This window comes from Scyliorhinus torazame, chromosome 13 (genome assembly GCF_047496885.1).
Source record: "Scyliorhinus torazame isolate Kashiwa2021f chromosome 13, sScyTor2.1, whole genome shotgun sequence".
NCBI lineage: Eukaryota > Metazoa > Chordata > Chondrichthyes > Carcharhiniformes > Scyliorhinidae > Scyliorhinus > Scyliorhinus torazame.
Window position 1 is genome coordinate 204857729 of NC_092719.1, and position 13437 is coordinate 204871165.

Below are 13437 nucleotides of genomic sequence, written 5' to 3' on the forward strand. Positions count from 1 at the left end.
GCAAATTAATGCCGGAACCACACTGTACATAAACCGCTGTAAATAGGTGTTTTGGCTATGCCTGCCAATGGAAAGTCCACCAGAGAAGTATATTTATTTGGGGGTTACAGTCATTGTTTGGAACTTCTTATTTTGAAATATGTGTTGGTTTTGTTTGGCTTTGTGAATTTGTGTTATAAGATGCAAAAAGGTCAATAAAAATATTTTCCAAAAAAAAGTGAAAGAGTGCGCAAGGCAAAATGGCATCTTTGGTTCCGTTTATCCTGATTTGAACTGAACGTCTTTGGACTGAATCAAGTCCAAAACTGAAAATGCCCAATCTTTAAAATAGACATTAGGCTGAAATCAGGGGCGAAATCAGGCCCGCCCGCGCCGGTTGCCGAATTCTCCGGCACCGGATATTCGGTGGGGGCGGGAATCGCGCCGCGCCAGTTGGCGGCCCCCCCCCCCCCCCCCCCCCCCCCCGCGCGAGTCTCCGGCCCGGATGGACCAAAGTCCCGCTGCTAGAATGCCTGTCCCACCGGCGTAGATTAAACCACCTACCTTACCGGCGGGACAAGGCGGCTCGGGCGGGCTCCGGGGTCCTGGGGGGGGGGGGGGCGCGGGGTGATCTGGCCCCGGGGGATGCCCCCACGGTGGCCTGGCCCGCGATCGGGGCCCGCCGATCCGCGGGCGGGCCTGTGCCGTGGGGGCACTCTTTTCCTTCCGCCTTCGCCACGGTCTTCACCATGGCGGAGGCGGAAGAGACTCCCTCCACAGCGCATGCGGGGAATGCTGTGAGCGGCCGCTAACGCTCCCGCGCATGCGCCGCCCGGAGATGTCATTTCCGCGCCAGCAGGTGGGGCACCAAAGGCCTTTTCCACCAGCTGGCGGGGCGGAAATTAGTCTGGCGCGGGCCTTGCCCCTTAAGGTTGGTGCTCGGCCCCCCAAGATGCGGAGGGTCCGCACCTTTGGGGCAGCGCAATGCCCGACTGATTTGCGCCGTTTTGGGTGCCGGTCGGCGGACATCATGCCGATACCGGAGAATTTCGCCCCATAATTCACTCCCAAGACCAGACGACACTCATACCAAGTTACTTATGCCCTCTGGTTTGTGCCCCTCATTGTGACCGGTTTGAGGGCACAATGTCAGATACCCGGGAAGCAGATTCCACAGCAAGAGCTGAAATCAAGAAGCAAAAGAACAAGGTTAGAGAGGAGGGAAATCCTTTTGATTGTGAAGCACAGGTGAGGAAGGGCAAGCTTCAGTACTTTTAAAGTGATGACGATCTTGCTCCCAAGTAGCAATTTCTTCAGCCAGAGGGTAGTGAATCTGTGGAACTCTTTGCCTCAGTAGGCTGTGGAGGCCAAATCACCGAGTATCTTTAAGACAGAGATAGATAGGTTTATGATCAATAAGGGGATCAGGGTTATGGGGCGAAGGCAGGAGAATAGGGATGAGAAAAATATCAGCCATGATTGAACGGCGGAGCAGATTTGATGGGCCGTGTGGCCTAATTCTGCTCCTATGTCTTTTGGCCTTATGGTCTTAAGTAAATTGTCCATGTCCTCATCTATTGCTTTTATTTGAGAACTCCTGTAATGCGACCACATATTCCACCTCATAACTGGTATCTATGGAGTTAATTGGACTCTGGAGGATATGCTTAAAGCCGTTGTGCCTTGTAAACATTAAAGGAACAGCGCAGGATAAGGTTCGATGTGAAATGTATATTATTTGAAAGTACTCCCTGATGTATGCTGGCCTTGTCAAGATCGCCTCTTGGCTGTTGATGGGAAGTCTGTGTTTATATGCAGAGCTTGGTGTATGTCAAATGTCCAAGGGCCAGTTCAGTTTAATTTAAACAAATGGGAACTAACATCCTCTATATTTGATGGTTTTCGAATGGAATTTCTAACCGGGTCCTTTGCGTTTATTCCTGTGCATGCAATTAATGTTTGGATGGATGAGCACGAGGGACATATTTTACTGACTCATTAATTAGCCTGGCACTTCAGTGCGATACTGTGGGAGGTGCTGCACTGCCGGTGGTGGCATCTTGTGGATGAGATGGTCAGTCAGGACTCCGCCTCCCTGTCAAATGGATGTAAATGATGGATAGAGAAGCAGTGAAATTATCCTGGTGGCCTCACCAATATTTCCCTAACCAGATAACAATCAGTCTTGACTGTCATGTTTCCTACATTGCAGCAGTAACAATACTTCAATGAGTTGTTTACTGGTGTAAATTGCTTTGGGACAAGGGTGCGGAAGACACAATATAAATGCAAGTCTCACTCTCTCTCGGTCTCACTCTCTCTCGGTCTCACTCTCTCTCCTCTCGGTCTCACTCTCCTCGGTCTCACTCTCTCTGTTTTTCTCTCGCTCTTTCATTCTCTCTCTGTCTCACTCTCTCTGTCTAACATTCTCTCTCAGTCTCACTCTTTCTTTCACTCTCTCTCTCTCTTTCAGTCTCTCAGTTTCTGTTTCTATGCCTTTCTCTGCCTTTCCACCTTTGTCTTTTTCTCTCATACTTTTATTTGTCTCTTCCTTATTTCCTCCTTCTCTTCCTCATTTCCCTTTTTTCCTCAGTGGAGATAAGGGAGACCCATGCAGCGTCCTTGCTGTACTGATGTGGTGTATGTAGAACACAATAATTTTGATTTCTTATCTTCCCATTGCGGCCTACATTATTTTTCATGCCCCATTAGGCTTTTCTTGGTTTTGAACTTTGCAGCCAAGATTATGGGCATTGGGAGGTGAAAGGGTCCACTTTGACCCGAAGGTCTTCCATTCCCCCATCCCTCGCTGGGACACAGTGTTCCCTCGTTCAGCACCTCTTGGAATGGAATTTAAACTGAGGGTGGTGTAGGATTCGCCCCTAATCCATCCCCGCCACATTGTGCTGAGTAATGCCATGGCACTATTGACATGACGAGTACAATCAGTCATGTACTTCCCAAATACTTATCCATGAATCTGGCTGCTCTTCAACACTGGCTATGTTTTTGTTATGCCACCTTCGGCAAGTATGCGGTCAATTCCAGCCCCACATGCCCCAGAGTCACCACGCAAGTGAATTAACCAATAATTCCCAAAGTCTTTGTCTCCTGGCTGTCCGATAATTTCATCACCAAGTTTGTAAGTGGAAACAAGTTACTGTTTATTTATACCAAGAACTATCATGAGGTATGCAGCAAATGCAACTGGATAACTGCAAGCTAATACCTACTACCCCCTTGAACTGTCCCACCCTCTACCCAAACACACAAGACAGACAAACACAGAGGGGTGGAAAGGGGTAAAAAATAATAAGGATGAAGGTCAAAAGATGAGAATCTTTGCTTCAGATTGTGGTTCTTTAGTATACTTCCCCCACAGCACGCTGGTTAATCAAAGTCCTTGGTTTGCAGCCTGTAATGATCTTCTCTAGTTTAAAAAAAATTGAGTACCCAATTCATTCTTTTTTTCCAATTAAGGGGCAATTTCGCGTGGCCAATCCACCTAACCTGCACATCTTTGGGTTTGTGGTGGTGAGACCCAGGCAGACACGGGGAGAATGTGCAAATTCCACACGGACAGTGACCCGGGGCCGGGATCCAACCCGGGTCCTCGGCGCCGTGAGGCAGCAGTGCTAGCCACTGCACCACCGCGCTGCCCGCTCTGTAGTTTAGAAATGTATTACTCACAGCTTTTCCTGGACAGGCCCCTTTGCTTCACGTTTGTGGCCTATTTCAAGGCCTCTGCCTTGTCTGTGGACGTTTTGGTTGGTTCTCCCCTACTTGCACAGCCTGTAATAGTTTTCCTGCCAGTTCAGATACATAGCCTTTCTGGAGAAAACAGAGAGGGCAGAGGACAGCAGTCCTTCCTCAGGGCTGCCAGTTCAAACTGAAACCCAAAACTCACCCCTTGCAGCTCTGAAACATTCCAGTAGGATCAGATCCAATCACCACTTGTTACCGGGCAGAGTACAACCTTTTGGGCCAATTCATTGGCCACCAGCCAAATCAATCAAACCGAGTCATCACTGATGCTGGCCAATCTCTGTAGTTAATACCGGTCTGTATGCAATCAGCAATTTAAATCAACACAGTCTTCTGGATCCTTCTGTTTGAATTAAAGGCACAGGCCACTGCTTTCTTATGCTTGAATTAAGGTGTCAGGCTGACTTAAAGACACATGCCCATAAATGATCCATGGATCAAAAATGTAATGGCAAAAACAAAAGAAAGGAGAAATAAGAGAATAAATGGGAACATTAAGGGATGATCCTTGCACTTTTTCCATACTAGATATTGGTTGGGCCCACTAATATAAATATGATTAGATTAAATTATGTGGATCATTGATCAAATAACATCAACTCCGTTTGGAGGAAAACTCTTCGCCAACTCGAGGATCTCCAATAGTTTTTTTAACTTTACCTGCTAGTTTCCCCCCCCCCCCTTTCTCTGAAGCTGCTGCCTCCTGAAGTTGCAGCTGTGCAAACATCGTGTAGGTCGGGTCGGTGTGACTCGGGTAACTTTATCGAGTATCACCACTGACCCAAACAACTTTCAGCCAACAAATTTCAAGAAGGAGCTTATTGATATAAATCGGGGACATGACCCCATCCCCTGTTCTGCACGCCCCGGGTCTCGCTCCCTCCCCCCCCAATCCTTTTCTACCATGACAGCAACGTAGCCAAAACCTGGAATGGAATCTGGTTGGTCGATGGGGCACCAGTTGGTGCTTTTGCCCAGGCTGGGAGCTACCAGGGTAGTGTTGTGCATTGTGGGTCACTCAGGAAGTCCAGGCTGCCATGGCAACACGCACTTTTTCATCCGTGTTGTAGTCTGGAACTATGCGTAGTGAAGGTCGAAGCTCCAATGTTCATTCCATCACATGACTAATTGCTTGCCAGCGGTGTGTGCTGGGAGGATTTTTCAGATTGATAATCAACCTGTTTGGCCACATTATGAACGCACCTTCCTTGGCCATCAAATCCTGGGGCGGGACTCGAACCCAATACCCCAGCGTTTCTGGCTCAGAGGCAGGGGAGCTCTCCACTGGGGCCATAAGACCATCCAGCTGGAGGGGCGGGGGGCGGAGGCTGTATTTTTTACCTGTGATTAGGCACTGAAATACTGAATGTTTTTATTTGCAGTGGGCTCGGGATGAATTTGAAGGATTGTTCAAACAGCCAGCAGTAAACGTCAACAAGTATTTTGAGTGAGTATTTGATTTTTGCACCAATTGGTTAAATTTAGCTGGCTCTGTCTTTGTGAGAGGATTTGGCGCAAACCAAAGAGATAACAGCTCATGAAAACGCTCGCAGGATCGAGCTGAATTTGATTTGTGTCTCCGCAGTGAGTCAGAATTAAGGGAATATGAAGTGTTTTCAGTGCATGTTGCAAAACACTATTGGGTTACAGTTCCACGTGGAGATTTTCCATTGCCGACCGTTGGCTGATCTAAATTGCAAAGTTGAAGGTTTTTAACTTGCCAGATGCCGAGCCGTAGAGGTGGAGCAAGTGTGGAGAAGGAGCTGACGGGAAACTGGGGGAGAGGAGGGGAAGGGGGGTGAGAAGCTGAGTGGAGTGTGGGCCGATGGAGGAGGGAAGGGGTAGTGGAGAAGACGAGACAGGGAGGGGTGTGTGCGGGGCGGGGGGGGGGGCTGTTGAAGGAGGAGGCCTCCCCATCTGGAACCATCAAATACATCTGGGTCTCCAGGCGGGAAGTGGCTAAAGTAAATACAAGTCAAAGCTGTTTGGCTTTCCTCCGCTGTCTCGCTGTAATAAAGTTCTCTTCATTGGGACTGATGCCCATTCGTGGCATGTGCTTGAGTCTACCCAGGACCCAGACTGCCGGGGCCTGCAGTTTATTTTCCCTCTGAATTTAAACGAAGGAATTGTCTTAACAAGGTAATAGTTCCAACCTAACAGTTTACTGAAGGGATTGTTTATCTCGTCTCTTGACAGTAAGTTAAGTAGGCGGAACTTCAATAAACACTGTAACTGTCAAACAGCCGTTAATTCTGTACTTTTGATTTACATGCATTTTCTTTCTCCCCATTGCCACTCCTTTGCTTATGTTTTGCCTCTGTTACCTGATCTTGTTGACATAACCTTTTCACAGAATCACAGAAAAATGAGTGCAGCCCATCGAGTCTGCACCGACACAGGAAAAATACCTGACCTACCTACCCAATCCCATTGGCCAGCACCAAGCCCACAGCCTTTATGTTATGACGTGCCAAGTGCTCATCCGGGTACTTTTTAAAGGATGTGAGGCAACCCGCCTCGACCGCCATCCCAGGCCGTGCATTCCAGACCGTCAGCACCCTCTGGGTCAAAAGGTTTTTCCTCAAATCTGCCCTAAACCCTCTGCCCCTCACCTGGAACTTGTGCCCCCTCATATCTGACCCTTCAACTAAGGGGAACAGCTGCTCCCTTTCCACCCTGTCCATGCCCCTCCTAATCTTGTGCACCTCGATCAGGTCGCCCCTCAGTCTTCTCCGCTCCAGCAAAATCAGCCCAACCCAAGCCTATCCAACCTCTCTCCATAGCTTAAATGTTCCATGCCAGGCAACATCTTGGTGATTCTCCTCTGCACCCCCTCCAGTGAAATCCCATCCTTCCTATAATGTGGCGACCAGAATTGCACACAGTGCTCCAGCTGTGGCCTCACCAAGGTTCTGTACAACTCCAACATGACCTCCCTCCTTGTGTAATCTATGTCTCGATTGATGAAGGCACGTGACACAGATGCCTTTTTCACCACCCTAGTTTGGAGTGCCCAATTCATTTTTTCCAATTAAGGGAAATTTAGCGTGGTCAATCCACCTACCCTGCACATCTTTGGGTTGTGGGGGCGAAACCCACGCAAACACGGGGAGAATGTGTAAACTCCACACGGACAGTGACCCAGAGCCAGGATCGAACCTGGGACCCCGGCGCCATGAGGCAGCAGTGCTAACCACTGCGCCACCATGCTGCCCTCCCGCCTTCAGAGATCTGCGGATAAACACGGGAAGGTCACAAAAAGACATCCTTCTTCTGCACTGTTGGGAATTCTATTCTATTCTATTCAAACTTGTGGGACATATCCTTGGAGGGCAGTGGAGATAAAGCAGGGGAATGGGACTGACTGGATTGTTCTACAGAGAGCTGGCATGGGCTCGATGGGCTGAATTGCCTACTTCTGTCCAGTAACGATCCAAAAACCCATTGGAGGGTGGCGGGGAGGGGTACCACCGATCGAGAGCCTGAAAGCGGCTTCATGGTGCTGAGTGGCAGGGCAGGCTGGCACTGGGCTACGCCGGCCAACCATATGATCCATCTGCATACAAGTGGCCCCTTTGTTTCAAGACGTCATCCAGCCTGTCTGAGAACAGACAGCAGGGAGCAGCTTTGCAAGGGAAAGAATCAAAAGAGCAATTAGTTCACAAATCGAGAGGTAAACAAATAGCAGCTGATCGATTTAGGCCAAATTCACTCGGATTTTTCGGGGAGGGTGGGTGGGTAGGGAACAAAGTTACCGGAAGAAATAGAGTTAACTCTGAGACCGATCGCCGCTGAACATTACCTCTTTCCACTTTCCACCCTTGTCAGCCGCACATCTGCAACTCATTTTGAGTGTTTGCTCACTAACTGCTGGTCTCCACGACCACAGAGAGGCAGCTTCTTAAACGTGCTTTGTTCTGCAAAGTTGTGAAATGAGTTCATGTAGCCCACTCTGCCAGATCCTGCTCCCGTGGACAGGGCCTGGGGGGTTGGGCACTGTAATGGTGGGGGGTTTATAAAATGGTGTTTCTAATCAGGGCCGTCCAGCTTTGCTGACAAGAGCTTTCCTATAATTCTTGGTATCCGGAGAGATGATCAAAGAACAAGGCAACGCTACGAGCAGGTCCATGCATTTAAGCCCTGGAATCTGGTTCTGTGAAGTGGTAAGAGGTCGATTGGTGCTTGCAGCGTCCGGTGTTAACCCTTCAATGACTGCATTTTATTGAGGGTTTTCCTTTATTCCTTCGAAGCAGGCGGGTGTCGCTGAGAAGGGCAACATTTATCACCCATCCATGGTTGACAATCAGTAAAAAGAAAGTAAGACTTGTGATGCATGATCAATTGCACAAAGACTAAAGTTGGGTACAACTGTGGCTTTATTACAGTCAGATGCGTGGCCTCCTGCTGCAGCTGGCGAAATGGCAGGGCCCTGGAGGTCATGCATATTTATACAGTTCTCTGTGGGCGGAGCCAGCCGGCAGGAGCTACTGGCGAACCTGTAGAGCAGGTCCTACCTTACATCTCCTATTACAGTGGTTCACCACATTCACCCCCTGTTAAAAATGAGTCCGGCGGGGGTGACGTGAAACTATATACAATTAGTGCAATTATGTACAGTGGTAGGGAAAGACAAGTCCATGTTCACGGTCCGGAGTCTGTCAAAGGTTCAGCCGGTCCGGTGCTTTGGTGCTTCATTGGGAGCGGCGTAACGGTGGCGGCGAAGTCAGTGCTGGCGGTGGTGGAGGTGGCACCGATGGCGGTGCTGATGCTGGCCAGTCATCGGGGAACTCCGGGAGCATGCAGAAGTCCTCTTCGTCATCTTATGCGGAAAAGGGGAGGGGGGTGTGGTCTGGTGGGGTCAATATTGGTGGCGCGATGGGAGGTGTGGGGGGGGGGGGCGCATTGATGGGGGTGTGTGTTGGGGTGGAACCTGACGGTGCCAGGTCCCTGAGTGAAACAGTATCTTGGCGGCCGTCGGGGAACTCAACGTAGGCATATTGAGGGTTGGCGTGGAGCAGGTGAACCCTGTCCACCAAGGGGTCCACCTAGTGGAGTCGGACGTGCCTACGGGGAAGGACCGGTCCTGGAGCAGTGAGCCAAGTCGGGAGCGACACCCCGGATGTGGACTTCCTGGGGAAGGTAAAAACACGTTCATGGGGTGTGTTATTAGTGGTGGTGCACAATAGTGACCGGATGGAGTACAGAGCGTCAGCGAGAGGCTGGGAGGTTCTTGGACCAGTGGGCCAGCTAGACGGCCCTCCAAACCGTCCCATTCTCCCGTTCTACTTGCCCATTTCCCTGGGGGTTGTAGCTGGTCATCCTGCTGGAGGCTATACCCCTGCTGAGCAGGAACTGATGCAGCTCATCGCTCATGAATGAGGATCCCCTGTCACTGTGGATATAGGCGGGGAAACCGAACAGAGCAAAGATGGTGCCGAGGGCCTTGATGACGGTGGCAGACTTCATATCGGGGCATGGGATGGCGAAGGAGAATCTGGTGGAGGACTCATCGAACACACTGAGAATGTACGTGTTACGGTCGGTGAAGGGGAGGGGCCCTTTGAAACCCACGCTGAGGCGTTCGAAGGGGCGGGAAACCTTCACCAGGTGCGCACGATCCGGCCGGTAGACATGCGGCTTGCACTCCGCACAGACCTGGCAGTCCCTGGTGACTGTCCTTACTTCCTCGACGGAGTAGGGCAGATTGCGAGCTTTGACCAGATGGTAAAATCGAGTGACCCCTGGGTGACAAAGGCTGTCGTGTAGGGCCCGGAGTTGGTCCACTTGTGCGCTGGCACATGTACCTCGGGAGAGGGCGTCTGGGGGCTCGTTGAGTTTACTGAGGCGATACAAGATCTCGTAATTATAGGTGGAGAGCTCGATTCTCCACCGCAAGATTTTATCATTTTTGATCTTGCCCCGCTGTGTGTTATTGAACATGAAGGCTACCGACCGTTGGTCCGTAAGGAGAGTGAATCTCTTACCGGCCAGGTAATGCCTCCAATGCCGCACAGCTTCAACGATAGCTTGGGCCTCCTTTTCAACGGATGAATGTCGAATTTCCAAGGCATGAAGGGTGCGGGAAAAGAATGCCACGGGTCTGCCTGCCTGGTTAAGAGTGGCGGCAAGGGCGACGTCTGAAGCGTCGCTTTCTACTTGGAAAGGCAGTGACTCATCCACTGCGCGCATCCCTGCCTTGGCAACGTCTGCTCTGATGCGGGCAAAAGCATCCTCGGCCACAAGGGGGAATTGGGTGGACTGAATGAGTGGGCGGGTCTTGTCCGCATAGTTTGGGACCCACTGAGCGAAGTAGGAAAAGAACCCCAGGCAGCGTTTGAGGGCCTTGGGGCAGTGGGGGAGGAGAAGTTCCATGAGGGGGCGCATACGGTCGGGGTCGGGCCCGAGAAGACCATTTTGGACTACATAGCTGAGAATGGCTAACCGGGTCGTGCTGAACACACACTTCTCTTTGATGTAGGTCAGGTTGAGAAGAGTGGCAGTGCGGAGGAATTTATCAAGGTTGGCATCGTGGTCCTGCTGGTCATGGCCGCAGATTATCTAAGTACGGAAAGGTGGCCCGCAAACCGTACTGGTCGACCATTCGGTCCATCTCTCTTTGGAAGACCGAGACCCCATTTGTGACACCGAAAGGGACCCTAAGGAAGTGGTAGAGGCGACTGTCCGCCTCAAAGGCAGTGTATGGCCGGTCCGACTTCCGGATGGGAAACTGATGGTAGGCGGATTTCAGGTGAACTGCTGAGAAGACCCGGTACTGCGCAATCTGATTGATCATTTCAGATATGCGTGGGAGGGGGTACGCGTCGAGCTGCGTGTACCGATTGATGGTCTGGCTGTAGTCCACGACCATCCTGTGTTTCTCCCCAGTTTTACCCACTACCACTTGGGCTCTCCAGGGGCTGTTGCTGGCCTCGATAATACCCTCCTTAAGCAGTCGCTGGACTTCGGACCTGATGAAGGTCTTGTCCTGGGTGCTGTACCGTCTGCTCCTAGTGGCAACAGGCTTGCAATCCACAGTTAGATTGGCAAAAAGGGAGGGGGGATCGACCTTGAGGGTCGCGAGGCCGCAAACGGTAAGGGGGGGTAAGGGCACACCGAAATTGAGGGTGAGGCTCTGGAGGTTGCACTGGAAGTCCAGGCCCAACAGGAGTGCAGCGCAGAGATTAGGAAGGACATAGAGGCGGAAGTTACTAAATTCTACACCCTGGACTGTGAGGGTGACTGTACAAAAGCCTCGGATCGGGACGGAGTGGGATCCGGATGCTAGGGAGTTCCTTTGATTGGCAGGGTGGACTGCGAGGGAGCAGCGCCTTACCGTATCTGGGTGAACGAAGCTTTTGGTGCTCCTGGAGTCCAGCAGGCACGAGGTTGCGTGGATGTTGATTTTAACCGTCGTCGACGCAGTGGCCAGGTTGTGCAGGTGAGATTGGTCCAGCGTCATCGAAGCGAGCTGCGGGTAGCCATCGAATGCTTCGATGTCAGGATGTCCGGAGACCCTGTGGGGGACCAGATGGCGGCGCCCATGGTGCGCACATTGCGGGGTCGGGACAAGATGGCGGCGCCCATGGGGCGCACATTTCGGGGTCGGGACAAGAGGCGCCATGGGGCGCACGTGGCCGAAGGAGGACAAGATGGTGGCGCCCATTGGTCGCACATGGACCCGGGAGGAGAAGATGGCGGCTCCCATTGTGCGTTTGGCGTGGGGGAGGGGGCGATAGTGGGCGCGATCGCAGTCACTGCGCGGGCCTGGCACACCGCCACGAAGTAGCCCGTTTTACTGCAGGCTTTACAAACTGCAGTGCGGGCCGGGCATTGTTGGCGGGGGTGCTTCTGCTGACCGCAGAAGTAGCAGCGGGGACCCCCGGGGTGCGCGGATCGGCATGCAGCGCAGGCTTATTGGGAAGGCAGGGCCTCGGCTGAGGAGGTCGTCAGCGGGGTCAAGGAGGGGTAGGAAGGAGTAGAAGGGCGGACAGCGTGGCGGGAGGGGTACGATTGTTCGTTACGGGATGCGACCGCCGTGGAGAGTGCCAAAGTTTTTCTCTCCGCCAGTTCGAGCGTGGCCCCTTCCAGTAATCGTTCTCGGGTGCGGTCCGACGCAATCCCCGTCACGAAGGCATCGCGCATGAGGAGATTCACATGTTCGTCGGCCGTAACGGCCTGACAGTCACAGTCCCGGACGAGTGGAATTAGGGCCTGCCAGGCGTCTTCGATGGACTCACCAGGTAGTTGCGGGCAAGTGGCGAGTACATGCCTGGCGAAGAGCGTGTTCGCCTTCTGCGCATAGTGTTCCTGAAGGGGTTCCATTGCGAGACTTCCGGTTGCGGCTATGCAGAGCTAAGTCGCATGTTCGGCAGCTCCCGCTTGGAACGGACTTTTGGGCTCTTTTCAGAGCCCCCAACGGCATTTTTTCGACATTTCCCGGTGTGGGAAGAAGACTGCAACATTTCCCCGACAGTGTATGGCTTGGACCAGGAGCGGGGCGACTAAAAAAGTGGTGGTGAACCCAAAGAAAGTGCGAGGGAAGAAGAGCAAGGTGGCGGCGGGTGGGGACCAGGCTGCGTGGATGCAGTGGGCGCAGGAGCAGCAGGAGGTTATCCAGCACTGCTTCAGGGAGCTCAAAGCGGACCTGCTGGAGCCGATAAGCTGCTGGAGACCCAGACGGCCCAGGGGGTGGCGATCCGCGAGGTCCGACAAAAGATCTCTGATAACAAGGACGAGATCTTGGGCCTAGCAGTAAAGGCGGAGGCGCACAAGGCGCTCCACAAGAAATGGCAGGAACGGTTCGAGGAGATGGAGAACCGGTCGAGGCGGAAGAATCTGCGGATCCTGGGCCTCCCGGAGGGGTTGGAGGGGTCAGACGTGGGGGCCTATGTGGTCACCATGTTAAACCCGCTGATGGGAGCGGGGTCCTTCCAGGGGCCCCTGGAGCTGGAAGGGGCCCATAGAGTGCTAGCGAGGAGGCCCAAGGCTAACGAGCCTCCGCGGGCGGTGCTGGTGTGGTTTCATCGGTTCGCTGATCGAGAGTGTGTACTCAGGTGGGCCAAGAAAGAGAGGAGCAGCAGGTGGGAGAACGCGGAGGTTCGAATATATCAGGACTGGAGCGCGGAGATGGCGAAGAAGAGGGCCGGGTACAACCGGGCGAAGGCAGAGCTGCACAGGAAGGGGGTAAAGTTTGGCATGCTGTAGCCAACGCGACTGTGGGTCACCTACAAGGACCGGCACCATTATTTTGAGTCCCCGGAGGAGGAGTGGGCCTTTGTTCAGGCCGAGAAGCTGGACACAAACTGAGGGTCGGGATGGGGGGTCGGGCGTGGGGATGGTCGGGGATTGTTGTTGCTGTGTTACATTTTGAGGGGGGGTTCTTTGTTCTTGTTTCTTTTTGGTTTGATGTGGGTGGTTAGGGTGGGTTGGGCACTGTTTTGGTTGGGTCTGTCGGGTAGGCTCTTGGAGGGGGGCAAGTAAACAGAGTAGGGGGTGGATGGTCGGTAGGGGGGATGGGGGCCCCGTGGGGGAGGGTGAGGCCCGAGTCGGAGGTGAGGGGGCTGGGCCTGTAAAAAGAGCTGCGCCAGAAGAGGGCTTTTTCCCGCGCTGAAGGCTGGAGGGGGCGGGGCTGGGGCGGGGAAGCGTTTTTTTTCCCCGCGCTTGGGATGGAAGGGGGAGGCCGAGAGCCTGCTG

General features: G+C 52.7%; 1 protein-coding gene across 3 annotated transcripts in view; it reads left to right on the top strand.

Moving 5' to 3' along the window:
• Positions 1-13437, top strand: part of uba1 (ubiquitin-like modifier activating enzyme 1) — a 416000-nt gene that overhangs the window by 122362 nt on the left and 280201 nt on the right. For all 3 annotated transcript variants that reach the window (XM_072472935.1, XM_072472934.1, XM_072472936.1), the window contains exon 16: positions 5127-5191. In XM_072472935.1, coding sequence (XP_072329036.1) covers positions 5127-5191 — 65 coding nt within the window. The remainder of the gene's footprint in view (positions 1-5126; positions 5192-13437) is intronic.